At 46.7% G+C, this 26,160-nt stretch overlaps 11 protein-coding genes across 11 annotated transcripts; 7 read left to right on the top strand and 4 right to left on the bottom strand.

Moving 5' to 3' along the window:
- Positions 1–1,108: 1,108 nt before the first annotated feature.
- PGRI_065200 (Major facilitator superfamily domain, general substrate transporter) lies at positions 1,109–2,942 on the top strand (the record flags this gene model as incomplete). The annotated part of the gene is made up of 5 exons (XM_040794234.1): positions 1,109–1,527; positions 1,582–2,192; positions 2,246–2,492; positions 2,541–2,664; positions 2,718–2,942. The coding sequence occupies 5 exons, from the start codon at positions 1,109–1,111 to the stop codon at positions 2,940–2,942; spliced, it is 1,626 nt and encodes a 541-aa protein (XP_040649484.1).
- A 952-nt stretch (positions 2,943–3,894) lies between these two features.
- On the top strand, positions 3,895–5,324 carry PGRI_065190 (FAD-dependent oxidoreductase; the record flags this gene model as incomplete). The annotated part of the gene is made up of 2 exons (XM_040794233.1): positions 3,895–4,015; positions 4,216–5,324. The coding sequence occupies 2 exons, from the start codon at positions 3,895–3,897 to the stop codon at positions 5,322–5,324; spliced, it is 1,230 nt and encodes a 409-aa protein (XP_040649483.1).
- A 382-nt stretch (positions 5,325–5,706) lies between these two features.
- On the top strand, positions 5,707–7,030 carry PGRI_065180 (putative LPS glycosyltransferase; the record flags this gene model as incomplete). Its single annotated transcript, XM_040794232.1, has 4 exons — positions 5,707–5,883; positions 5,941–6,084; positions 6,136–6,206; positions 6,271–7,030. The coding sequence occupies 4 exons, from the start codon at positions 5,707–5,709 to the stop codon at positions 7,028–7,030; spliced, it is 1,152 nt and encodes a 383-aa protein (XP_040649482.1).
- A 1,154-nt stretch (positions 7,031–8,184) lies between these two features.
- On the top strand, positions 8,185–9,807 carry PGRI_065170 (Major facilitator superfamily domain, general substrate transporter; the record flags this gene model as incomplete). Its single annotated transcript, XM_040794231.1, has 2 exons — positions 8,185–9,067; positions 9,137–9,807. The coding sequence occupies 2 exons, from the start codon at positions 8,185–8,187 to the stop codon at positions 9,805–9,807; spliced, it is 1,554 nt and encodes a 517-aa protein (XP_040649481.1).
- Positions 9,808–10,478: 671 nt separating this feature from the next.
- PGRI_065160 (uncharacterized protein) lies at positions 10,479–11,457 on the top strand (the record flags this gene model as incomplete). The annotated part of the gene is made up of 3 exons (XM_040794230.1): positions 10,479–10,819; positions 10,903–11,113; positions 11,254–11,457. 3 exons carry the CDS (start codon positions 10,479–10,481, stop codon positions 11,455–11,457), a joined length of 756 nt encoding a protein of 251 aa, XP_040649480.1.
- Positions 11,458–11,708: 251 nt separating this feature from the next.
- Positions 11,709–13,334, bottom strand: PGRI_065150 (cytochrome P450; the record flags this gene model as incomplete). The annotated part of the gene is made up of 2 exons (XM_040794229.1): positions 11,709–12,969; positions 13,024–13,334. The coding sequence occupies 2 exons, from the start codon at positions 13,332–13,334 to the stop codon at positions 11,709–11,711; spliced, it is 1,572 nt and encodes a 523-aa protein (XP_040649479.1).
- Positions 13,335–15,505: 2,171 nt separating this feature from the next.
- On the top strand, positions 15,506–16,861 carry PGRI_065140 (Amino acid transporter, transmembrane; the record flags this gene model as incomplete). The annotated part of the gene is made up of 1 exon (XM_040794228.1): positions 15,506–16,861. The coding sequence occupies one exon, from the start codon at positions 15,506–15,508 to the stop codon at positions 16,859–16,861; it is 1,356 nt and encodes a 451-aa protein (XP_040649478.1).
- Positions 16,862–17,379: 518 nt separating this feature from the next.
- On the bottom strand, positions 17,380–18,901 carry PGRI_065130 (uncharacterized protein; the record flags this gene model as incomplete). Its single annotated transcript, XM_040794227.1, has 2 exons — positions 17,380–17,813; positions 17,881–18,901. The coding sequence occupies 2 exons, from the start codon at positions 18,899–18,901 to the stop codon at positions 17,380–17,382; spliced, it is 1,455 nt and encodes a 484-aa protein (XP_040649477.1).
- Positions 18,902–19,512: 611 nt separating this feature from the next.
- Positions 19,513–20,310, bottom strand: PGRI_065120 (glycoside hydrolase family 128 protein; the record flags this gene model as incomplete). Its single annotated transcript, XM_040794226.1, has 1 exon — positions 19,513–20,310. One exon carries the CDS (start codon positions 20,308–20,310, stop codon positions 19,513–19,515), a length of 798 nt encoding a protein of 265 aa, XP_040649476.1.
- Positions 20,311–23,870: 3,560 nt separating this feature from the next.
- Positions 23,871–24,655, top strand: PGRI_065110 (frataxin family protein; the record flags this gene model as incomplete). Its single annotated transcript, XM_040794225.1, has 2 exons — positions 23,871–24,236; positions 24,380–24,655. The coding sequence occupies 2 exons, from the start codon at positions 23,871–23,873 to the stop codon at positions 24,653–24,655; spliced, it is 642 nt and encodes a 213-aa protein (XP_040649475.1).
- An 832-nt stretch (positions 24,656–25,487) lies between these two features.
- On the bottom strand, positions 25,488–25,821 carry dph3 (CSL family zinc fnger-containing protein; the record flags this gene model as incomplete). The annotated part of the gene is made up of 2 exons (XM_040794224.1): positions 25,488–25,544; positions 25,627–25,821. 2 exons carry the CDS (start codon positions 25,819–25,821, stop codon positions 25,488–25,490), a joined length of 252 nt encoding a protein of 83 aa, XP_040649474.1.
- Between the last annotated feature and the right edge of the window lie 339 nt (positions 25,822–26,160).

Raw genomic sequence — 26,160 nt, 5'->3', positions numbered from 1 at the left:
GTCAATGGCTGTGCTGTTGTTGGTCTGAGCTTTTGCTTGACTGGCGATCAGCTTGGCAAAGTAAGGGAGAGTGTTCTTATTGCTCACATTTGGCTTGGCAAAGGTGATCCGAGGGTTAGAGGGCACTTGCTGCTTAGTACTCCAACTCCATAGGTACATACCTCCAGGGCTTAATTCATCTATTATAAAATTAGCAGATTCAGTGAATAGAATACTCTAGCAACAGCTACGGACTGGCCGCAGTTCATCTTTCACTGGAGAGCTGTATGGAATACGGGATACGGAATACGCAAACTGGTAAAGGACAATTAGGTACATTTAAAAATTTCAACAGAGGAGACCCGTCCCCACTTAGGTAGGATTAAAGATCTAGAAGATGTCCTGTGAGTGGTGAACGTGGGATGAGTTGTCGGGAAAGCAAAAATCAGCGTGGCAAATCTCAAATTTTGACCAGAAAGGAAAGAAACAAAGAGTAGAAGTATAACATACCCCATAAAGCAAAGGTAGGATTAGAGCTGGGTTTTAGGGGGCTTAAATGGCTCTTTTATCCGATTCTATCTTCAGATAATACCAAGTAATCTCTCGAAGTCAGAAGTTGGTGCGCCGAGCCCTATCGGGATGCCGTCCACGGGTGGGTCTTAGTGCTCGGCCCGATAACGTGTGCCGCTAAGTTTTTGTTAAAAAAAATTGAAAGATTTAAAGTCGATAGCCATTTTCGAGCCACTGATAGATATATTCGCTCTAAAAACTCTGAGAAATATGGCCACAGTGAATATGGATTGCGTTATCAGAGCCACAGTTTAATCACGGTAATGCTTACAGTATCTCCCATGTGCGAATTAAAGGGCCAGTGATTGTCCCTCTCCACTCCTCGTGGGTTCCTCGTGGGTCGCCATCTCAAACAGGTAACCCGAAAGAACCTTAGAACATGTTCCAGTCTACGATCATGCTCGAAAAGGTAATCCGAAAGGCTTCACTCCACTTTTTAAACTGGATCGATTGAAGAGTTTGATTTTTTCTATAGTAAATCCTATGTTTAGTATAAAAAGTAGGTGCCAGAACTGCCCTGGCCATCTGTTTCCATTCTTATTCTATTTTCACAAGCAAAATGGGCATTGTCGACTATTTCAGTCGACCGGGTGGTCGTCAGGCACATGGTGGAGATGAAACACCCACCATAGAAGCCCCCAAAGTAGTGGAGCCTACTGTCATCTCTAGTCCGGAGTCTTCTGGCGCTGTTACACCTGCCCACATGCTCCCATCCCCAGCTGGTAGTGAAGATCCTCTTATTTTTGAGAAGATCCCGCATCAGTTTGGCCGCCTGGGTTCTTGGAAAGGGTCTTTGATCTTGCTGGTGACCTCTGGCTCTCAGTTTCTCGACAATGTTTTCATGACAAGTGCCAACATTGCTCTATCATCAATCCAGAAAGATTTCAACGTGTCTAGTACAGACTTGCAATGGATGATTTCTGCATACACCTTGTCATTCGGTGGCTTCCTTTTGCTAGCCGGTGCTTTGTCTGATCGGTATGAAATTTCCTCCCATTGTTTCTACACTTGACACGATACTAACCTATGCAGCTATGGACGAAAGAAGATTCTCTGTCTGGGTCTTGCTTGGCTTTCTGTGTGGACCATGGCCGTTGGATTTGGGCAGTCATTTATTCAACTTACGGTGTTCCGTGGCATTCAAGGTATTGGAGCTGCACTAACTGTGCCATCTGCTATTGGAATTATTAGCTCCTACTTCAGTGGTGTTGATCGCACCCGCGCTCTGTCAATCTATGGAGCATCGGGGACCCTGGGATTCTGTACCGGTCTCATCTTTGGTGGCTTCCTAACCTCCTCACTGGGCTGGAGATATATCTTCTATCTGATTGTCATCATTACTGGGTCTTTGGGTATCTTGGGCTTTATCGTTCTCCCAAGCGACGTTCCTTCTGAAAAGAAGCACGAGAGAATGGACTACATTGGCGCCGTGATGTCTACAGCTGGTTTGATCCTTCTTCAATTCGTCCTATCAAGTGGTGGAACTTACGGCTGGGACCAGCCGTTGATTCTTGTGCTGCTGATCGTGGCGGTTGGTCTTCTCGTTGGATTCGCAATCTTTGAGAAATATGTCACCAACCCAATCATGCCACTTTCTTTGTGGAAGATTCGCAATTTCGCCGGTCTATGGCTGATTGGTTTCAGTAAGTTGTCTGTTTCTGAAACTTGTGCTTAGGGAAATACTAATTATGAATAGCTGGCTATGGCACCTACCAAAACGTCATTTTTTATATCGTCCTTGTGGCACAGGAAGTGGACAAGCTTTCAGCTGGCGACACGGCCCTTCGATTCTTGCCTATGGGGGCTATAGGCTTCATTGTTTCCCTTGGAACAGGAAAGCTTCTCGAATTTATGAATGGAAAGCACCTCCTCATTGCTGGACTCGTTCTGGCCGTGGTAGCCCCCGTCTCGAGTGCATTGACTTCCAATCCTGAAGCAGGGTTGTATGTATCACCTTTTTCTTTTGAACGAACTTACACTAACTGTCACAGTTGGCTTAATGTGCTTCCCACATCCCTTATCAGTATCTCATCCGTGTCTTTTATTTTCGTCACGACAAGCACTGTGGTACTCACAAGTGTACCGGTCGAAGTCAAGAGTCTTGCTGGCGGAATGGTGAGTTTTTCCTTTCTGTATTTCAACCTTCATATGCTAACACTCTGAACCAGCTCAACACTGCATTCCAAATCGGATCTGGTGTTGCATTGGCTATCTCAGCCGCTGTTACCGATGCTGTCGACATCCAGCAAGGACACAGTCTCGCAGAGCAATACGCTACTGGTCTCTGGTGTTCTGTCGGGTTAGCCGGGCTTGGGCTGATCATCGGCCTGTTTGCGGTTCGGCACAAAGGCATTGGACCTAAAGATAGACTGAGTGGCCCAGTTGCTATCTAACTCTGTGTTCCGGCTTCTTTTCGGGGGTTTTCCTATTCATTGATAGATAGACTTTTTTGTTTTTTTTTTTTTTTTCCTTTGAATTTCATCTTTAATGAAAGGTTTTGCGTTATTATAATGAAGGAATGAGGATAGACTTACTAGACTGTTTTTGGGGCTCCCTGTATCACATGGCATGTGGGTCCCTCCCTGCTGCATTAGGCAGGAGTATGTAAATTAGACTCCACCTGTATTTTGTAGTTTCTTCTTCGTTCTTAACACAACTCTCGTGATAATACAATTTCCACATATTGTATTTCATCAAGATTGATCTATTTCCATCGAGTAGATTCATTCATTCTTACCATATACTGCCCAGGTGACCTCGGGCCCAGGGCCCCGGGGAATATGTCTGATTATGGAACGTTTTGGCGACTCCACCTGCAGCCCTGGAGGGCTCGCTTGTGAAATACGTTGGCGCCTTTTTACACCGCTCTATCCAGTCTTTTATATTACAGCCTCTCAAACAGACCTATTTAAGTAAGCGGTATAAAGTGGCCAAAAAATGGGTACTTAGGTTGGCCCAATACTTTGGGAGGTCCCACTGTACTAAGGGCACTAGTATATTTTCTGCCGGCAAATATCCATCTTCAAACATCTTCATCAATATTACAATACCGACCCCTGGGATATACCCGCACTGGACCAAGCAAGTGATTATATAAAGTGACGCAAATAGGGTGACTAACTTTCTGTTGGCAGAAATGATTAGGTTGGCCACGTAAGATGGGATCGCATATTGACCCCCTAGCGTCTATCCCGCTGCGTAGATCGCACACCAGGGTAGTTCTCAGTCTAACCCCGCTTTGGGTTAAAATGTAGAAAGTGGTGCCATTGTCCATTTCGCATTGCAATGTTGTATACTATTGCAGTTCAGGTTTGATCGTACATTCCTTGAAGTAGCATCATCGCCATGGATGAAACCATGAAGCAATCCAAGCACGAGGGAACAGAGAACACCAAAACTCGTGACCCTCTGAGCACATCTCAATCTACTGTTAGTGACGGTAGAAAGGTCCTCATCATCGGCGCTGGTAAGCCTTCCTCCTTTTTCCAACCTAGATTGTGACACTGGACACTCCTCATTGATAATGAATGTGGATATACCTAGGCTCGACGGGTCTTGCGCTGGCCCATGGATTGAAAAAGGTTGGAGGACCGTAATTATATTGATTCTGCGTCACTAACAACAGAGAAATTTAGGCCGGGATCCCTTTTCTACTTTTCGAAAAAGAGGAAGAGCCCAATCGCAAACGAAACTGGAGTATAGGACTACACTGGGGCTATGAGTCGTTGCAATACCTTGTGCCCGCAGACATTTTGGCTGGACTCGAGCAGGCGCAGGTCGACCCGCACATCCCCATCACGGATAATTCTCCACTCCCCATGATCAACGGTGAGAGTGGAGCTCTTATCGCCGAGCTAGAGTCTTCCAAAGTGTATCGCCTCCGCCGAGATAAATTCCGGGCAATGTTACTCCAAGGCCTCAACGTGCAGTGGGGGAAACGCCTCTCAGGTATTACTCACTCCCCTGATGGCAATCATGTCACTGCAAGGTTCGCAGATGACACAGAAGTTACTGGTAGTCTGCTGATTGCCACCGATGGTCCACACTCGACCACACGTACAGCGCTGGTTGGGGAAGAAGCTGCCAAAGTGACGCCCATTGATTTCGCCTCGACCATGTGCTACACCCAGCATACGCGTGAGCATGCTCTTTTCCTACGTGTTCATCCCCACCATCCATTGTACCAAGTGGGCCCTCATCCCGAGGGTTATTTTGCCTGGTTGAGCCTCCATGATGGAGACGATATCAACCATCCGGAAAACTGGACCTTCTTCCATTATATCTCCTTCCCAGAACCGCGAAATCATGTCAATAAGCGAACGATGCGGGAACATGCTGAGCACCAGAAGGAGTTGGCCCGTCGGTTTGTCGACCCCTGGCGCAGTATCTTTGAGTGGATGGACCCCGATAATGAGGTGTGGTATGCCAAGCTTCGAAACTGGGACCCAAGTCTGCCGGAGCATCAGTGGGATAATCTCCAGGGTCGAGTAACTCTGGCAGGTGATGCTGCTCATCCGATGACTTTTCAGCGTGGGCAGGGGCTTAACCACGCTATGAAGGACGCTTACTCCGCATGTAAGGCAATCGAGTCATTCTGGAACCAGGGTGACTTCACCATTGAGGAACGTGCTGCCGCCATACAGATGTATGAGAAAGAGATGATAATGCGGACAGGTGAGGAAGTTCGTATGAGCGAGGAAACCACTGTGAAGATGCACAATTGGGCCACTGTTATGCAAAGTCCCTTGGTGAAAAAAGGGCTCAAGACCAAGTAGATACAATAGAGCGCCCAGCCCCCAGGACTAAAATTACCCGTCCAAACATGCTTTGAAGATGCCTAGGCTACCCTTATAAGAATATAGGTAATTAGATAGTCAGCACCGGGGTATACCTCTTTGACACATGTAGGAATTAAAGTAAAGACTTTTGAAATAGGCTGCCCTTCGTGGTAGGGCTCACGATTGGAAGCCTTACGGATATGGCAACGAAGGCCCCACATCATCCGCTTTTGGACGAGCTCCCGAGGTACGATGCATCCATGGCTGTTCCCGGCACTCGAGGAATGTAGAGAAAAACATTTATCATGACTTTTCTGCGTCGCAAGTTGACTTGAACTTCAAACCTTCTGAGGTGGTGTGAATAACCACGCTGCTCATCATGATTGCCAAGAAAAGTTTCCTGCAAATAGCCACGGCGGCCCTTACTACTTATGTCCTTTGCACAGTACTTATCAAAAACTTCGGAGACAAACCATGGTCCATGTCGCCTCCAGATATGTCTCGGAAATACATGAGCGATAGTGCCTTTGAACATATCCAGAACCGCACTCTTGGGGTGAGAATTTACCTACTGCCTGATAGAATTGATTGCTGACACTATATCCATTTTCAGTTTGAGCATATCTACGCAATCAGTATGAAAGAGCGGACCGATAAGCGCGATTTCCTCACACTGGCAGCCTCGGTATCGGGATTCAATGTGGAATGGCTCGATGGAGTGCGGCCTGATGATCTTGCCCCCAAGGCCATGCCTGATGTACGATTTCCAGCTCAATAAACCCCAGACTATCTTCTCATACCTTTCTAGGGACTGGACCCCTCACTCGTCAAACCCACTGTTGTGGCATGTTGGCGTGCACATATGAATGCATTGGTCAAGTACAGCCACCTCTCATTCTCATTTTCTGGAGGCTATGCTGACGATTGGGCTGAAAAACAACAGTGTGATAAGCAATGACTATTCGACTGCTTTGATTTTGGAAGATGACGCAGACTGGGACGTAAATCTCAAGTCCCAACTGCAGGAATTTGCGCGCGGACTGCACACTTTGAAAGGAACAAAACATGTATCCAAGGAAGCTCCTTATGGAACAGATTGGGATCTTCTTTGGATCGGCGGATGTGCCTCGGGCCCGAACGCCAACGAAACAAGCTTCTACGCTATCCCGATGGACCCCACAGTTTCAAGAGCCCACCACCGAGCCACTTGGGGCGGACCAACCGAAAAGTGGAAGCAACAATATCCAGAATTGGCCGAGGACTCGACGCGATTTATCTACCGGGCTGAAATGGGCTGCTGTATGTTTGGATACGCAGTTACCACCAGGGGCGCTAGGAACATCCTTTCCGCTCTTTCTATCGATCGTTTGGATCAGGCGGTAGACAATGCCCTAAGTGACTTGTGTGGAGGCCTCAAGGGGCGTCGCAAGATTGAATGCTGGGCCCCCTTTCCCAACTTGATTGGCACATATAGAAAGGCCGGCTCGGCTTCTCGGGATTCGGATATCGAGAAGAACAATGCGGGTGAATTCCACGAAGAGCAAGCCTGGAATATGGTATACAGTACCAGGCGGAATATAAAGCAATTGGTTGCTGGTGAGGAAACTGTTTACTCACAATGGAAGGACGAAGATGTCCCGTGGTCGAGTAAAGCGATTAATCACAAGGAGTTTGTTTATCCTGCTGGATATCTTGTCAATTAACCTTACCTCGATTTCCAAGTGTTAGCTTTATGAAATAATTATATATTGACATCGGGATACTACCTTGTTAGAGCTGAATAGTAAGTCTATCAACTTGTATCTTTCTTGATTTACCAAATTATTTCAAATCTCCTTGCTCCCCAAAGGAGTTGCAGGAGTATAGTTTCAATTTGTAAAAACGAAGAGGCTACGGTACCATATAAACAAATTGTAACCCAATTGTACAGTATCATTCCATATGGAATTCCTGATCCCTTGGCATTTATGTACTGCCGAACATTAACTTTCGGGCCTATATGCTCTATAGAGCTATCTCATACGGTAGAGGTTAGAATATCTCCACATTGTAGTCTCTTAGGGTCGGCCCGGTCGGGTTTACATCGGAATATTGTTTTGCTCGGGTAAGATGTTCGTGTGTATCATATTTCTTTCAAGCCCAAGTCGACTAACAAGGGCTTCATGAGTGGTCTCTAACAGCCTTCATGAGTGATCTCTAACATCCTTTCTTTTCATTTTCATTGCAGCTCCCAGACTCACCTGCCAATAACTTATCGATGGTGTAACCTATCAAGCATTCAGCGCATTGAGTTCGAGTTGCCTAGACCCTCATATGGGAGGATCGTTCCCCTTGCGTCGGCTCTTGGGTACCATTTACTCCAGATTCTGCGGAGGTTCAACAATTCTAGCAATCTGTTGACCAATTCCTCATTTCTTTCTCCTGTTACTCTCCCTTTTGTGCATTCTTGAGCCCTATCACAAGGACATTTCCAAATTTGTCTTTCTCTTCCCCTTCAAACATTGTTGGCCTGGCCACTGGAAGCCCTTCGATCTAGAGCGAGCCGAGAAGAATGATTCCAATGAGTCCAATAGCCTTGCATGTTCTCTTCTGGGGCATGTGCCTCAAACATCCTACTTGGGCCCGGTGGCGATGAGAAGATAATGCACAATAGAATGGAATGCCTAGAGAGTGAGTCCAATGAGCCGATATACCCGGGTTTCCACTGTCCACTGTTTCTTTAAATCTCGGGGATTTCATCCAGTTGACAGTGGCTGATCAGTCTAATTTGCACAGAAAATTTCGTCGATCCTGTTGATCAGTGTCGATCCCTGCCCTGCCGATCCATTATAATTATATCTCCCACCCAGCCCTACACATGCCACGCTTCCTCGGCCTTCGGGGCAATAGCCTCAATATCGCCGCCATTTTGGGCGTGCTCATGCCCGGAATTCTCACAGTTGGCTACAATGCATCACTACTCGGCGGTGTCTTGACGCAGAAGAACTTTGAAGAACAATTCCCTGAAATCAACATTGCCGCTGCCAATGATAAACCACATGCGTCAATGGTCCAGGGTCTTGTTGTGGCCTCTTACACAATAGGGGGCTTCTTCGGAACACTCTCCTGTATATGGCTAGGCGACAGATTTGGCCGCCGACGCACAATAATGGCAGGATCAGTCGTTCAAGTCCTCGGAGCTATTTTAATGGCTAGTGCAGGCACCCTCGTCCAACTCATCACCTCTCGGGTCGTTCTCGGTGTAGGCACTGGTGTTCTACTGGCCACCATTCCTCTTTGGCAATCTGAGACATCGCCTGCAGACAAGCGTGGTGCTCACGTCGGCATGAAAGGAGTATTTAGTGGCTTCGGGTGTGCCCTTGGCCTTTTTGTCGACTTTGGAATGTCGTTCACCAAAGGCAGCGTCGCCTGGAGATTTCCTTTCGCTTTCGTGGTGCTGCTTTCTGTCGCTGTTTTAGTGTTCATCTACATGTTACCAGAGTCCCCCCGGTGGCTTATCCGACAAGGCCGACTCTCTGAGGCCAGTGAAGTCTTGGCAGCTCTCGGGGATACAAGCGTTGATGATGAATCTGTGGGAGCAAAAATCAAGGACGTCCAAACATCACTGGACTTATTTGAGGAAAAGTCACTCGGGCAAATATTCCACATGGGACCCCAAAGAACTTTCCACCGAGCTATGATTGCTGCTTTGGCAATGTTGTTCTTACAACTCACTGGATCTACGGTCACCACATTCTACAGTACGTATCGCGAACCATTGTTGCATCCCCTATTTACACATTGTACTTACTTACTGTGCGCGCTTCTAGCAACCGCAATATTTGAAAAGAATCTTGGGCTCGGTAATTCAACATCCACGGTCCTAGGGGCAGTTTACCAGCTAGTAGGTCCCCTTGGCGGAGCCTTTTGCGTTCTCAAGGTCGACGGTCTTGGTCGCCGTGTCTTGCTTCTAGGCAGTGCGATCGGAAATGCCGTCTGTCTAGCTTTAGTAGCTGGCCTTGGAACCCAAACGGACAACCCACTCGCAATGCGCGGGGCTGTTTTCTTCATTTTCCTATTTCATTTCAGTTACATCATCGGGTTTGGCGCAATACCATATCTATACGCCACGGAGATTGCGCCTTTGCATCTACGTACGACTATCAACAGCTTCAGCATCAGCATATCCTGGGCCATCAGCATCATCCTCACCAGTGTCACACCCATTGCATTCAACAGTATGGGCCAGACATACTTTGTCATTTTTGCCGGCTTCAATGCAATGATGGTACCTGCAATATATTACCTATTTCCGGAGACCGCTGGGCGCAGTCTTGAGGAAATGGACAAGATATTTGCTCTTTCACATGGTGTCTTGGATGCTGTCAAAGTCGCTCGGCTTCTTCAACGCGGACAAGCAATTGATCAGTCGCTTGAGAAAGATCTTGACCCAAACTTCAAGTGTCCTGAGCTTCAGCTTCGCGAGGTGTATTCGTCTTGATCCTCTTCTAAATTTTGGGGGTATACAATTGCAATGGATAGAGTATGAACGTTCCGTTGGGATAAATATATGATTTTGATCCAGAAAATAAGACCAGTCTCAATATGGTATCAGTCCAACCGAAGATTTTCTGAATATCCCGGGGCCCACTAGGATTTTGGGCTTGCCCTCCGACCTTCTGGCACTCTACTTTTGAACATGGGGGCATCACGCATAAGATACCTTGGTAAATAACCACCTAGACAGTGAGAGTTATCAATCAAGCTCGATGATTCTCTTGTGGAGATGGAGGCTTTATTTCGCTTAGGTATTTGAGATAGTTCTTGTTATACGGTCACGAACTCATGTCTTGGCGATAACCTCAAATGTGGGTCAGACCGGGAAGTGGATCTAGGGTCCGAGAGAAGAGCTGCAAGTGAAAAGGCTTATAACCTCTTGCGAGGCAGATACGGGGAAAAAAAGGAGAAAGGACAGGACGGAGAGAATCTGTTTGATCTATCTCCATTTCTGCCTCGGTAATCTGACATCCAACATTTACTCTCCACCACCACAAAGATCATTCGTTCCTGTACCCACATCTAGGGATCTTCAACATCAAAACCCGCCCCATATCCAGTTCTCCAAACCCATTCAGACATCCATGAAACTTCAAGTCCCTCATTTACGAAAACATGTCTTCAAAAACTCAAGTTCAGGAAACAAGTCGGCATTTGGATCTCGAGGCTGCGATCGAGGCCCTTGATATACACAAACTTGACGCGACACAGCTCAAGAAGTTCAACATCCCCCTCTGCGGTATGACTCTCGATCAAAATTCAAAGCTGAAGCCTCACTTCTTCGCGGCAAGACCCAATATCCCGCAACCCAACGATGAGATACTCGATGACGTCTGTTCGTCACACCCTTCTTTTACAGACATGTTTTCCCTTGCACACCACGCCTATATCTGCTGGGACTCCTATGCCTTTCACGACGTAGATTTCCTCGATAGCGCGCCTTGGCATTGGAAGGAGTAAGTCCACCGCTTTTTAGAGCTCTATCACGCTGTCGATTCATCTAATGCTAGTTGATAGCGCTGGCAACTATTCCCCTTAGAAAAGAGCTGTATCAGTATGACTCTCCCGAATTTGGCGCCTTTACGACAACAGATATTGCAGGAAGCAAATTTACGCATTTTAAAGCAGCCATATACAACGATTTGGAGGCGGACGACGAAACCTATTTCCGTGGGGAGCTCTTGATCATCCTTCGCCTGATGTTGGGCCAACTAAGAAAGATACGCTTACTTTGCCACTATAAAGCTCCGGTAATTCTCTCTAACCCCTTCTTCCCCTCTTTTCTTTCCTGTCCCTCGATTATCATCACATACGAGACAACACACTGCTTTTCTCCCGTTGTATCTACCTCGTAAGAATTTTTTGGAGTAACTAATTGGTCGTTATATAGGTTTTACTTATATCATTAGCGGGCAACCATGCACGTTTATTGGAGTTCTATTTCGATGATGAATCGGTATCCCTCATCGTGCGCTCCGGTCTATACGAATTATCCGACCGGATATCGACATCGAAAGTGTTCAAGACACTCGCCGAGTATTATCTCAGCGATCCAGCAGGAAATACGGCAGAAGCCGTGGTCTCTGAACAATGAACATCATAAAGCAACATGTGACGGATAGGATTAAACAGCATTGTGCAACTTCTATGAGAAGGGATAGCACAGAGAGTTTAATCCTGAGTCCTAGGTTCCTAGCGAATGGGGTATTGAGAAGAAGTTTCCATCGCTTGAAGATATGTTCTTTGGTAATATGCTTTGAATTGAATAAATGTTGATATGTTTCCGTGGTGACTATAATCCATTCACCCCCATCAGTTCAGTCTATATCTTTAAGATGTGGGACATCAACTGCGCTCTCTCAATTTCAGACCTGCCTGGCACTCCTTGGGCTTTTTCGAGAATCCTTCGTGTGATTCCATCATCGGCTGGTACAGCAAAAACTCATATCTATGAAACAAAGTTCCAATAATCAGCTGCAACTCCATAATGGCAACATTCTGTCCGACGCATGCCCGCGGGCCATATGAGAATGGGTTGAAAGCAGTTTTCTGCCGAGCAGACAGGTTCAGCCAACGGTCAGGCTTGAATTCTTCGACGTCATCTCCCCAAATATCCTTCATATGATGGATCGTGTACGAGGGCACTGAAAGTACTGTTCCAGGGGGGAAGTGGAAGCCATCAAAGTCAACACCCGGGCTATTATCAGCAACTAGGCGTGGCAGACCAATAGCCGATGTAGAATGAAGCCTCATTGCTTCATCAATACATCTTCGCAGGTATGGGAGATCTTTGACTTGAGAATATGACGCGATCCTTGCTTCGGGCTCAATTGCCTGGTCTAGCTCCTCTTGCAGTCGAGAGACTATTGTGCCCGGCGCGCTGCGCTCTCCATGCAGGATCCAATAAAATATCCCACAGGCCGTGTTGGATATTGTGTCAGATCCAGCGATAAGTTGCGTCAGAGCCTCTGCTATGAGCTCATCCCGCTCCATCGGCCTTCCATTGGCATCCTTTGCTTGTAGCAAGCGCGAAAGAATATCATTTCGGGAGTCAATCATTCCCTTCTCCGCAGCATCCAGTCGTGACGAGACAGCAGCCACAGCAATTCCTGTCAGGTTCTCCACGGCCGCTACCCCCTTGGTGAAAAATGGATCGGGAAGGTACCGAGCCCATGGGCGGAGTGCTGGAAGCAGGCCCAATGTCGAAGATACCTCGCCTCGTCTATTTAACACATCGACTGCCGGGGTATATGAAATGGGTCCTCCAGTCACGAGCTGCGTCTCAGTCTCATCTTTGCCCTTGTTTACCATGCCGAATGGTGAACCAAATGCCAGATCTCCGATTATGTCAAAGGCAAGATAGCTGAACCAGGGCATTGCATTGTATCGAGCAAATTCCTTCGTCTTTTGTTGTGGCTGAGAAGCTGCGATCCGGTCCAGTTGGCGTGTCCATCGTTTTAGGTTTTCTGCCATTAGCGGCTCAAACGCAGCGACTGATTTGGGAGAGAAGGCATGGGATATAATCTTCCGCTTGCGGGTGTGCTCGGCGCGGTCGCGAACATTGAACATCCCCGGGGTTCGCGCCACAAATGCCTCATAATAGTGGCTAGACAACTTTCTTCAACACTGATAATCTCAACCTGCAAGGAATATGACTTACTCCTTGAGGAAGCCATTTCCATGCCCATAAACAACATTCAATGCCCGTTCGTCGGCGATGGACACATGGTTGAAACCAATGCGGACGACTTTGCCGTATTTTCGATGCGCCGCGTCGACTGCCGCATATTTCTGGCCATGTTTGGCACTTAGACCGACCCATATGTTGCTGAATTTAGCTACAAAAGGACCCGGTACTCGACGTAAGTGCCCATATGATACTAAATAGGGGTATATGTAGTAGAAGATGAACCACACGGGGATGGCCACAGCCATAGCCCATGGCGAGAGCAAAAAGGATAAAATAGCCATTTGATAAATCAATCGTGGTTGAGAAAACTTGTGAACTAAATATTCATACATTATTGTTTTCTCTTTTAAATGAAATCTGTTGCACTCATTTCACATGTGCATTGTCCATCTGACGGAGTACAAGAAACGCTGTCGGAGACGAGAGACCGATATGCAGAATCGATGCATAATGACCAATGAGCTTGCAGACGATTGACTCCGCAATATTTCAATCACAAGGAAATGCACTTAATTCAAGTTTAATCCATTGGTCGTGGATGTTCTCGATTGCTGATGGAGGTGGCCATAACGTCATTTTTGCTTGTCGATCTCCACTCTCACAGACCTCTATCAAAAGTACCTCCCAACAACTTCTCTGTAGGGAATGGTTTCTTGGTAGGTATGGCTTTCTGGGCCACTAGAGAACGACCAAGTGTTTCCGCGCTGCATATTGATTGCCTCACAATGTTACCTAGACGGCTCTTCTCAATAATCGCGGCTGATCACTTGCAGGCCTCCATAGGATCTCTCGTTCACAAAGCTATGTAAATAAACCTACGCCAGCTTCCTGAATGTCTCTCGGGAATATCTTTGTTGTAGACCGAAATCCGTAGGAGGATATTTGGAGGATATGAATTACAATTATTGCAGTGACTGTGGAGTCTTCTACTATGGGCGTACGGGTCTAATCAAGTTGGCTTATTCGCCTCGTGATCATGCCACGCTCGTCGAGGACGCCACGTACTGCCCGTCAGCAAGGAGTGGACACCACTTCTAGAATTGTTGGTGGGCGATCCTTCCGATAACTCCAAGATTGAAAAATATACCACAAAGGCTCGTTTGGCTGCGCTCTTAGCAGATTGGCAAAAATCTCTTCTTTCATCAGCCAGGTGTAGGCATGTGTTTCCGATGACGAGTCTTAGGATAAGATTTCGGCCGCAGCCTTCCATGTTACTCTCGTGAACCCATCGTTTGAAAATTCCTTCTTTTTGAGATTCGGTCTTCTCAGCAGGTTCTCTGTGTAACCTGTGAACGGGAAACTTCCGGGGTAGGAGGAGTTGCTCCGGGATTAAATACCAGGTATGACAGGGCCAATTGTGTGACTCTTTGTGTTTTATTGCCTGTCTTATTTGACCCTCACTCCCCTGAATGAAAGTGGCTATATATAAGTTGATGGGAATTTAAGCTAGCGGTTGTCGTTGGCGACATTTCTTAGGCTTCAGACTGGTGATAAACCGCTATTCCTGTTTTGGGATAGCGTGGTTTTCTCATTCGGGAAGGTCAGATTACATAACCACGCGGGGCCGGGACCCGGGGGCCGGGGCACGTCCCGCCCTACAGGGCTTCGTCTACACAATGTGCTCCTCGATTCCTTGTACAATTATTGGACCTGCATTATTGCCGAGATACCACTGTGCACATCAGATATCAATATTTAAAGCACCTTCTCATCCAATATACCAAGCCAGAGAACATGGCTATATATCCGATCACCCATTTCGAGATTTCGAGAAGACAGCTCCCTAAACAGAGAAACTGGAGACAAAAAATTCCCGAACAAATGGATACCATGTATGACGAATATAGAACTCGGTATCATCTGAATTGAAACTACCTACCCCATAAACGACCTGGAAAACAAGAGATGTCCTTCAAGAGCTGAATTTACACGCGACAATTACGTACGACCTTCGGAAGTTGGGGAGGTTAGTACCTCGAAAATTTCGTTAGCAGTCTTGGAAGATCAGGTGCTTACCCAGGATAAGCCTAGCGGATGTCATTGTCTCATTGTTCCTACGGCTTATCCCGACACGGCCTACTTTTACCTGCAGAATACAGTTCGACTAAATCTAGCGCCAGAATTCTTGCGAATCAACAGTCTCTCCTCATGCCCCAATCAATATGATTGATACATATCGTTTTAGAAGACTCCACTGCACTCCACATCTCGACAGGCAATATACCCTTCATAAGGGTAGACTGTCATGTTGCTGAGGGGGGTTACTCCACTCTGCAGGTCCGACCATCGGGAGATTTTGACACTTTGATCTTATCTGATCCGCCTTTCTTCTTCGTTATGATTTCTTCTTCTTTTCTCTTATTTTACATTTGTAGGGCTGCATTTACATATATACCAATCTGGTACTCAGTCCAACAAATCAGCAATAAACTACCCACGATATCTCGGCACAATGGCTAGCGAAGGTCTCCCCAAGGATCTTTCCGACCCTGAGATCCAAGGAATTTTAGATGGAAATTCTCGATTCCGCCGTTTGGGTTGGAAACGACTCACTGTCATTTCAATAGTCGAGGCGATCGCCCTGGGGAGTCTCGGTTTACCATCTGCATTCGCCGCTCTCGGAATGGTCGCAGGCGTGATCCTCACCATTGGACTTGGCTTCGTTGCAATCTACGCGGGCTACAACATCGGTGAAGTCAAACTGCGGTATCCACAAGTTGGTCATTACGCAGATGTTGGCCACCTTCTGCTAGGGAGCTTGGGATCAAAACTCTTCGTGGGCAGCTTTGTTGCTCTTCTTGTCTTCGTGATCGGCTCACACTGCTTGACTGGCGCAATTGCATTCCAGAATATCACCCAAAGCAGTTCGTGCTCGATTATCTTTAGCGTCGTATCTGCTGCAATTCTGATGTTGCTCGCTATTCCTCCGTCATTTGCTGAAATTGCGATACTGGGCTACATTGACTTCGCGTCAATTCTCTTGGCTATCGGTGTTACGATGATCGCAACTGGTATTCAAAGCTCGAATGGTGACTTTGCTGCGGATCACTCGCCGTGGTCTGCTTGGCCGAAGCCAGGTCTCACTTTCTCCGCCGCTATCGTAGCCACCAATAATATCGTTTTCGCATATTCCTTTGCTGGATGTCTGCCGTCATTCATGGAAGATATGCATACCCCCGAGGATTATGTTAAGACGCTATGGTGGCTAGGAGGTATCCAAATTGTCATCTACACCCTGACAGGGTCAATCATCTATGCCTTTGTCGGGCAGGGGGTACAATCGCCTGCTTTGTTGTCCGCTGGCCCCGTTATCTCAAGGGTTGTCTTCGGCATAGCGCTTCCAGTTATCTTCATTTCTGGGTCTATCAATACAACAGTGGTCTGTCGATATATCCACGGAAAGATATACCGGGACTCAGTCGTTCGCTTCGTCAACACCGCGAAGGGCTGGACCACATGGCTTGGTCTTGTGTCTGTTGTTACCATCTTAGCTTGGATCATTGCTGAAGCAATCCCCATATTTTCCGAGTTACTCTCTATCATTTCTTCCTTGTTCGTGTCTGGTCTGTCTTTCTATATCCCACCAATCATGTGGTATGTGCTTTTGAAAGAGGGCGAATGGTATGAAAAGCACAATTTGAAGCCTGCAATTTTGAATGGTGTGGTATTCCTGGTCGGCATGATCATTTTTGGATGTGGTACTTATGCTAGCATCGCTGAACTGGTAAGCCCTTTTCCCTTCCGCCTTCTGGGAAGTATTGCTAACTATATCTTCCATAGGTTGATAAATTTGAATCGGGTTCAGTAAGTAAGCCATTTACTTGTGCTTGAAATCTCTCAACAATGTGGTGATATCTATCTTCTGTCTTCCCGGTAACTACGGTCTCTTGGGAGTCAGCTATATAAAAATCCATGTTGCAAACAACCATGTCGTCCACTTCCATATAACTCCAGCGATCTCTTTTTCATTATTTTCTTTTAATAGCGCGATCTACTACATTAAGAAGAGGGGCTATAGATAGAGGTGGCTCAGTTTAACAGCACTTGGAATCGACAAAGAAGAATGCGTTATAGATTATCGTGAGCAGCAACATATGTACGTATATATAGTGTCAGGCTTTGAGGTGCGCTCAAAGTTGTATTGGGGCCCGTTCCCTTTTTCGGTTATTAGATTTGCAGGGAAGAGGTAATTGTTTTTGCACGGCGTCATAGAAGGATAGTTTAGATGATTCAGAAAATAGCATATAACATAACACTAAAGAACTGCAATAATATGTAGTAAGGTTGGTTGATGCATACCTCGCTTACCTTTTTCACTTACTTTCCTCATTGCTCCTCTTGATCCTCCTCGATCGATTCTACAGCCCATTGATTCCCCTCGAAGAATGTTTGCATGGCAGCAGTATTATTGCCCATAAACCCCTGGTCGTTAAACATTGTAGGATCTAAGAGCGCTTGCAAAGCGGCGTCCTCGTCATCCCCCATCAGAAGATCTTGCCAGGCGGTATCTGAGGAAGCAGCAGGGTCAGCAGCGGGTGGAGTGACGGTTTTCCTTCTTCTTTGAGCCGCGGGGGAACCTTCCTCAGTCTCATTACCTGCTTCCCCTGCCTCCGCTTCTGCTGTTCTCTTTCGCTTTGTGTTGTGTCTGATATTCTCATATCGGGCCATCTGTTCCATTCGACTGTTAGAAGTGACTAGATTGCCACTCAATAGTCCAGCGGGGCGGGCTAATGATGGCTGTGCGGTAGATAAGGCGCCTCCTATAGAAGAGAAGAAAGATGTTAGTATGCGGTATATCAATAATCGAACTTGGAAAGGAGAGCTTACCTTTCACGTTACCGCCTCGAATGATAATCGTCAAATTGGGTCTGGGTAATGGTGAGCGACTTATTCTATAGGGATCAGGGGAAGGATTTCGAAGCCTAGGCCAATGTTCACGGATAGTTCGCAAAAGTGTAGATGCTAGGTTTAAGCCAGTCAATCGCGATTCACCAGCCTGTGGGTTAGCAAGCAGCGTATGATCAATTTGGTCCAGGGAGAGATGGTGTATCCAGACTGTGTCCCCATCTGCCATATATCCTTCTTGGATGAGGTTTCGTTTGAACAATTCAAATCTTATGTTGGCGATGTTGATCCAGTCACCATCGGGGCATACATCATACGGGTTTCCTTTATCTGTTAGAAAGTCACTCAGTCTAATTGCAATGGGCATGTCTGGGTGGTTTGCTTGGATGATCTGGACGTCACCGTTTGGCACGATGAAGGGCCGGTGATATTGGAATATCTGTTGGCTTTCAGCTGGGTTTGCTAGCATTAGTGGTGAGTTTCGTGCTGGCTGTGTCGGCTGTGTCGGCTGTTTTGCTATTTGTTGCCCTTGTGTTTGTTGTGCTGGCTGTGTCGGCTGTTTGGCTATCTGCTGCTGCCCTTGCAATTGTTGTCCCTGTGCCTGGACAGAGGCCTTTGCTCTTTGATCTGCTTGTTGCTGAGTCTCTGGCTGCTGTGCTCGATATACCGATAGCAGCTCATCCTGAAGATTATTGATGTATTTGTAAAGCGCACCACAGAGAAGGTCATCATCTATTACGTGATTCCTAACAGCCAGTGGCAACGTCGGTAGTCGCTCGCGCCATTCATTCAAGATTATTTTGGGAACAGCGCTCGAGCGGAAAAAGTTGCCAGGAGCGATACCTCTTCTCCTAGCCTCATCGGCTATGATATTATAGAAGAGTTGTGCTGAATTGCGGAGAGCACGTTGGTCATCGACTCTGTCTGCTATACCAAGACATCTGAACACGTACCTTGGGTTGAACATGTGCGGCCACTCCTTGAGCGTCGGCGGTTGTGTCATGTTAGCTTTGGGAAATGATATATCTGAATGGTTGGAAGGCTGGATGTCTGAGAAAATTAAGGGTCTTGAGATGGATTTATCCACCATTTAGTACTCGAAGGGCTCTTTGTGGAGATGAATGACGATACATTGTTGTCTCGATTGTTAGTATCTGAAAGAGACAAAGGAACACACAGAATGGGTATTCACTAAATTAGAATCAAAGAATAGGCTCTATGAAAGCGAGGTTTCCAGGCTCTACATTATTATTAGACAAATGAAACCTTTGGGCACTTAGTGTGATGTCTACGGTGAGCTGTGAGGTATAGTGGCGGGCCTGGCTTGCCAATGTCATTGTGGCCATCGCCACCTCATTGTAAAGATGGCAACATTTGATCATATCCAAGTCTAGACTACAGACATTTTCAAGATTACGCAATAACAAAATTGAATAGAAAAAAATCAGATGGCGTTGGTGGATATTTGCGTTAACTCCAGAATATGAACAGAAAATAGATATGAACCTCCCAAGGCGACCAATCGCCAGCAGAACCCATAGAAGAAATGCCAATTGCACGCATATCCTTCTTATTTTCATTCATTTTTTAATTTGTTTTCATGTCAAAGCAGTCTTACGAAGAGACGTAAGCCTGGCCAGCCTGGTTGAGAGTGTTGCCAGTGAGCAAGTAGTTCTCAGCACACATGAAGTAAGAGTAGCGAGTGACACCAGGCTGGGAATCCAACCAAGGGATAACCTCGCTGAGGAAAGCAGCCGTGTTGGCTGTGTTGGAAGAGCCACCGATATCAGCGTTGAGAGCAAACTCGGTGATCCAGACCTCGGACAGGCCGTGCTTGGAAGCAGTGTCGACGGCGTTGGTGACGAAGGTCTTGAAATTGTCGGCATCATCGCCGTACCAGTGGACGGCCAGACCGGAGATACCACAGCCGCTGCAGCTACCGATGAAAGACTCGAACCAGTCAAGGCCGAATCCAGCTTGAGTGGAGGAGGTAACAGCGGGTGAGATCAGCTTGGCCTTGCCGGACCACGGGGTGATGTAGGTCATGTAGTAGTTGGCAGCATCCGAGGGGCTCATGTTAGCCTGGGAAGGCATGTCAGGCTCGTTGAATCCCAGAATGTAGGTGCTGCCGCTGGATAGAGCGGTCTCGATGGCGGTCACCCAGCCGCCAAACATCTTAGGGCCCCAAAGCATGGGGACGAACTCGACGTTCTGGGGGAGGAGGCCAGACAGGGATCCGGCCCAGTTGTAGGCCCATGAGATGCTGCCACCACTGGTCAAAGCAGACACGGTAGTGACATCGTTGTAGGCGGCACCACGCTTGCTGGATGTATCGCGCTTAGCTTGCAGGGGGGCGGCGATAGCTGATGTGGCAACAAGGCCAGCAGTGAAAAGCTTGGTGAAAGAGACCATTTTGAAGTCGAAGAATTGATAATTCAAAGGGATAGACTTGTAAGAAAGAAAGGAGGGAAAAAGAGAGAAACCTGTTCTCGACCTTGTACAAATGAATGTAGATTTGAAGGAAAGTGAGGCTCAGACCGTGCACGGCACAGGACTAGAAGACCAGAAAATAAAGGAAAGATAGGTGAATAGAGAAAAAGAAGAAAGATTGAGGGAGGCGGAGGTTTTAAATCCCCCATGCATCAGTGTGTCAAACCTACCAGACTAACCATCTGGCTGGGAAGATAACCCATTTTTTCCTCGGGTGGAGTGCAGATAGGCAGCGGTTATTGGAGTTTGCATACTTAGGAGGTGGTTCTACATCATAATGTTGCCCTTTGACCAGATTAAATGCTCAATTAAAAAATCCCTATTGGCGAGGGAAGAGCAGGGATGGATCTCAATGGACTAGGCCGCTGACAGGAATTTGGAACCAAAAGTGATTGGCTTGAACCGAGCGTCTTTTCTTACATTTTCTTACATTTTTATAATGAAATTTACCCTCCAAGGCGCTAATTAACATTAATTCTTTCAGTTCTTCGGTATTAAAGAAGTTTCCATCTGGTCCAACTCCACAGCCAAGATGTAAAGACAACTCCACAATAGCCTGGAACATAATGGGGAATTGTTACATTATTCCATTTGATATTGACAAGCGAAATACACGCCTTGAAACTTTGTTCCTGGTGCCTGTAACATTGTCTATGTCAATAATTGGTTTACCCCTGACAGATTACGAATGGTATGCAATGAGAAACGTGGGAATTTATTTTAAATTCCAAGAATTGACAGAAATTGACGGGGATTGATAACGTACCACGGATATTATTGCATCATCCAATGGTTTACCATGCAGTGCGCCGCGCGGTTCCCTGGCTCCCGGTCAGGGGAACGGCTATGATAGGTGTACCTTAGATACATCGTCATCTTGATTTATGGGTGGCCAATCATGTTACTGTTTTATTGAACATAACCATAGGAACGAGATGAAAACACCAACATTGGACTACATTTTAATTTAAATTGAAACTCCAGACTTTGGATTGTGTGAGATTCAAAGAATTTCTAATTTGAATAGATCAGATTCAAAGAGAATGCTATTCGGATCCATCATACAGGCGTCAACTGAAACTGACCTAATGTGACACACCGACTAGGAAGGCGCCACCACAATGCATCTATGGATCAAATCGGCCACTCATAGTGACACCAATCTTCGATCGACACCCAAGTTTCACCTCCAGCATAAGACCTAGACCATTTCCCCCTTTCACCGGTATCCCGGTGGGCTTCCTTACTTCTGGATCGACTGGGGGCGTTCTAGGGCTAGAAGGAAGAGGGGGCGTCTGAAACTAAACCCTCTTCAGCCCCCCCCCCACCCCTGTTGGCCGATCGGTTGCCGAAAAACGGCCAGGACAAGCCTTGCCGGACTACACGCCGGTGTTTTATCCCAATACATACTCCGTGTTTGAATTGGGTGCCCCATTCGAATTTTTATTCCCCGTTCTCTAGGGCATATCCCAATATTTTTTTCTAGTCTTGCTTTGTGTGAACTCTTGTGGAGTAGTGATTTGCTAATTGTAGTGTCTCCCTTAGGATAATAGCTGGCGATCAATGCTTTTATTCCCGCGTTCTCCCATAGGCGATTAGGGCATACTCGGTACACAAGTACGGAGTATACATACCCTGATGGCACATGCCAATGCATATTCTGATTTTTAAACATACATTATCCGGCCCTGTGGTACTCACTCTACGGGTTCATTTTTTAATGTCGTAGGACTAATAAAGTTGCCACTGACGAGAATGCAAGGTCGCCATGAGATCAGACTTCAGTCACCAGCCGCCTCTGCAGCCAACGATCCCGGACATAATTCCGAGGCATATGCATCTCTACTCCAAGGAGTTCCTTTCATCTGAAACGGACTAAATTCCACCGATCCTCCCGTCAACGTGGATCAAGGCTCGAAACCTGCCATTCACGATCATACTTTCCCGAACTATTAATTCCCGCATTTCCCTCATAATAATTTCTCCGATGGAAAAAAAAAAAGTCAAAATCACAAGTTCTGGCCGCGTCGTCAACTATTGTGGCTTGCAATAGACTCGCTTCTGGCCCAGGTTTCCACTTTCCTATTAGCGCTTTGCCCACGTCATCCTACTGTACTGGGCCTGGAGGTTTGCTGACTTTTATACATTGTACATAGTTATCCACAATCCTAGAATTGAATAATCAGGATACAGGAGGTTCTTCGTTCAATACTTACCAATCTCGTTCTGGCCTTTGCTCCCTTGCCCAAACTGTCGCAAGATTCTTACCAGTTTCGACTAGTCCCAAAACTCAGCAATCAGGCAGCTTAGCTATCAAAGGCCATTTTTAGATTGTGACGCGTGGTCTTGAACATCAGGCACTCATGGCACTGGGCATATACCGGAGACATCGGAAGAGTCTATATGGTACCCGATACGAAGATGTCTTCAAACGAATGTGGCTCAAGGAAAAGGACGAGTTGATGCATGGCCGAGGTTGATGTTCCTAGGACATGCCATATCACTATACCTCCGGTTTCTTAGATACGGAGAAGAGGACGCAAGTTACCTTGGTTTGATCATTAATGGCGCCAACCATATCATTATTGCTGATGCTAATATTACTACTGACACGTCATCCCGTTAATTTCGCACTCGGGTGCCTCTGCATCGACAGTCTTACACGAATCTCCTCGCTGTAGGCATCAGGATCCTGATTGTGGCCATTTTAACATATACAGCGGTATCCATAGCCTTGCCTGCAGCCCTCATGGCTGCCTGGCCACGATTCCTTATTTCGGCGCGCATGTTAGGCATCATCAAGAGCATACACTCGGCCTCCCAATGCATTACTGTTTGTTATACTAGTTTTGCTTAAGGGATGCTAAACAGGTACTCGATAATGCAGGTAGATGTAAGGATTTGCAGCATACGGACATCTATACTGCTTTATGAATCAATACATCGCAAAGTGACAAGTACTCAAGAAAATGCAAGAATATCAACCTTGGGATTATAAGATCATCGTCGAAGTTGAAGTGGTCAAGATCGCTTTGGAGTAAAACCTGATGAAATCTTTTGCAACTGTCACATTTCTGCTAACCAAAAGCTCACACCCTTATTTTGAGGTATAAATTTGAACATCTACAATTACTACTTTTCGAAGTCCCTAAATGCTACAGTTGGTGTCAGAAGTGTATCCTCAACATGTCCACCCATTAAATATCTATCAATCCATTAAATTATCCAGCAAGTTAAATCATCATATTTACACAAAACCTATAGTCCACTTTATATAAATACAATACCACATCGAGTAACTCATCTATACTCCTATCCAATCACAAGTACTGCCCATAATCACACCAAATAAAGCAGGCGGTGAACACCGATGATGTAAATTATCCCAGCTTTCCCGCATCATCAGAACAGCTTCCCCAACCTTGGAACCTTCAATTACTATATTCTTCTTCCACAGCCTCCAATTCAATTACCCTAGAACAATGCTCTCTCGCACAGCCCCTCGAGCTCTGCTCGCCTCCGTGCGCCCATCTATCCGCACAACTACACCCACCACTTCAACTCTCCTCCCGCTGGCCTGCGCCATTCGCCCCAGCTCCGCCTCACAGTTCACTCGCTCATTCCAGTCCTCCCCGGCAATCCGCAAAGGCATTCACCCGGAATCAGCAAACCCCCCAGCTCCGAACCCACAGCCTGGTTCTGTTGCCGGAGCCGCCTCTCATGTCACTGAGCCCTCGCCGTTGACGTCCGAGGAGTACTACGAGTACTCGGAGCATTATTTCAACGTGCTACAGAGCCACCTAGAGAAGGCGCAGGAGGAGGGGTCGGATGTTGAGGCTGAGTACAGTGTATGTTTTCAAGTTTCTTTCCTATATATTATCATTTGTCTTCCTCTTCCTTTTTCATATTCTTCTTGGTCTACAAAAGGACTTTCGGCTGTCATAGCACATAAATATAACAATTTATTAACCTGCTGTTTGTTTTCCTCTAGGCTGGTGTTCTGAACATCTCCGTTCCCGCAATCGGCACCTATGTACTCAACAAGCAACCACCCAACAAGCAGATCTGGCTCAGCTCGCCCATCTCCGGGCCGAAGCGGTACGACTGGATTGTCGAGGGCGATTATATGCATGAGAAGCAGGATTCGCGGCCTTTCGTTAGCGGGCAATGGATCTACCTGCGTGACGGGTCTAATCTGACTGAGTTGTTGAACTCCGAGTTGACTTTGAGTTTGCCCAAGGATATCTACAGCGAGATTGTTGAGTAAATTTGGGTCGTCTTGCTGGGCTATCGATTACCTAGAAAGAAGAGGGTTCTTCCCATTCCGGTTTTTATTTGGGATGTTTGTTACATACTGTAGTCTAGTGCCTATTTTATGATGCGGTTGCATTGAAATCTTTCACGTGCGTAATGTTACTATAGGTGAGCCAATGATTTGGGGACATAATCGTGGGTATCAATTGAGGTAAATGCACTAGGTGGGTATAGTGTGATTGTATGTGACGGGAACGCAATGTGAAAAAAAAAGGAAAAGTCATCTCATCGCCGATTGAACGAATGTACCAAACTGTCGTTCCTCTTTTCTTGAATGAACGCGGCACAGATTTGCATGGCCAAAATACAATCTCAGTAAAAGGAATGAAGCGGTGTCTTGCCCAGCCAAATGATTATGTCCAGGACGAAACTCACACTAGAGACAAAATCGACGGGACCCGAGCCAATATTGAACATGTGAAGCGAGGTACGCCAGGCCCCTCGGTGAGAATCACCGAGGCCAATAGCCCCCAAAGGAACCGAGTCACTCGGTATGGCAAATGCGTATAGACGACAATCGCATGGAGCACACTCGCGCGATACGGTGTTCAGGTGAGGTCCAGTGGATCAAAGCCGCCAGACTCAGCGACACGCATTATTCAGTCCCGCACAGCCGCGGCTGGCAGTAGAATGGCAAAATATCCAATCCCTCGAGTCACTTGTACCACTTGCGCCAGGAAGAGACTGGGCGCAAGCCGACGTCCAAAAATCAGCATGGACCTTCTCTTCGGGCTGTGATCGACTCGATCCTTTCGAGGGTATTTTGCAAGATCTCATTTATCCGCTCAAGCCTGAACAGCCACCCCGCTTGTACTCTGCGCATCGGCTTTAGGAAGATCGGCCTGTAGATACCCCGCAGGGCGTATAATTAGCCAACTGGACATATAAAGTGACATATGCCTATCTGTATGATATGGAACATACCACGTCAAAGATAACCCGGATCATCAGACTGCAACTCGGACACACGGCGATCTCTTCACCGTCGCGCAAATCGTCGATTGCAATCTCGAAACGATCGCCACATGGGCAGGGATATGTGTAGATCTGGATATTTGGGTCGAAGGTCATGTCCTCGATCTCGATCTCATCGTAGATGTTCAGTCCTTCGTCGGCCATTTTGAATAATGATCGGAATGTACAAAAAGAAATGTGGCGAATGAGTAGTAGATCTTGTAGCCTTGACTCTTTCGGGCAAAAAAAGTTTGGCGCAGTCATGTGATGCGCGGGGTTAAGACAGGGACATCCCCGGATTTAAGACACGTGAACTATAATGAACTTGTATATATCCAGTACGTTCTGGTTCTGATTCGGAGTTTTGATTCACCAATATTATACGGCATATGCCATTTTCGGTCATGCTTTTCAAATATGTCTCGAGGACATCATACACTGTATCAATGCGACAGCGACCTCGGCGCTGTGGAGGTCAGCCATTCGGTGTGTCCGCTACGGTTA

This window comes from Penicillium griseofulvum (genome assembly GCF_001561935.1).
Source record: "Penicillium griseofulvum strain PG3 chromosome Unknown contig_91, whole genome shotgun sequence".
Lineage (NCBI taxonomy): Eukaryota > Fungi > Ascomycota > Eurotiomycetes > Eurotiales > Aspergillaceae > Penicillium > Penicillium griseofulvum.
This window is presented reverse-complemented; position numbering and strand designations above follow the sequence as displayed.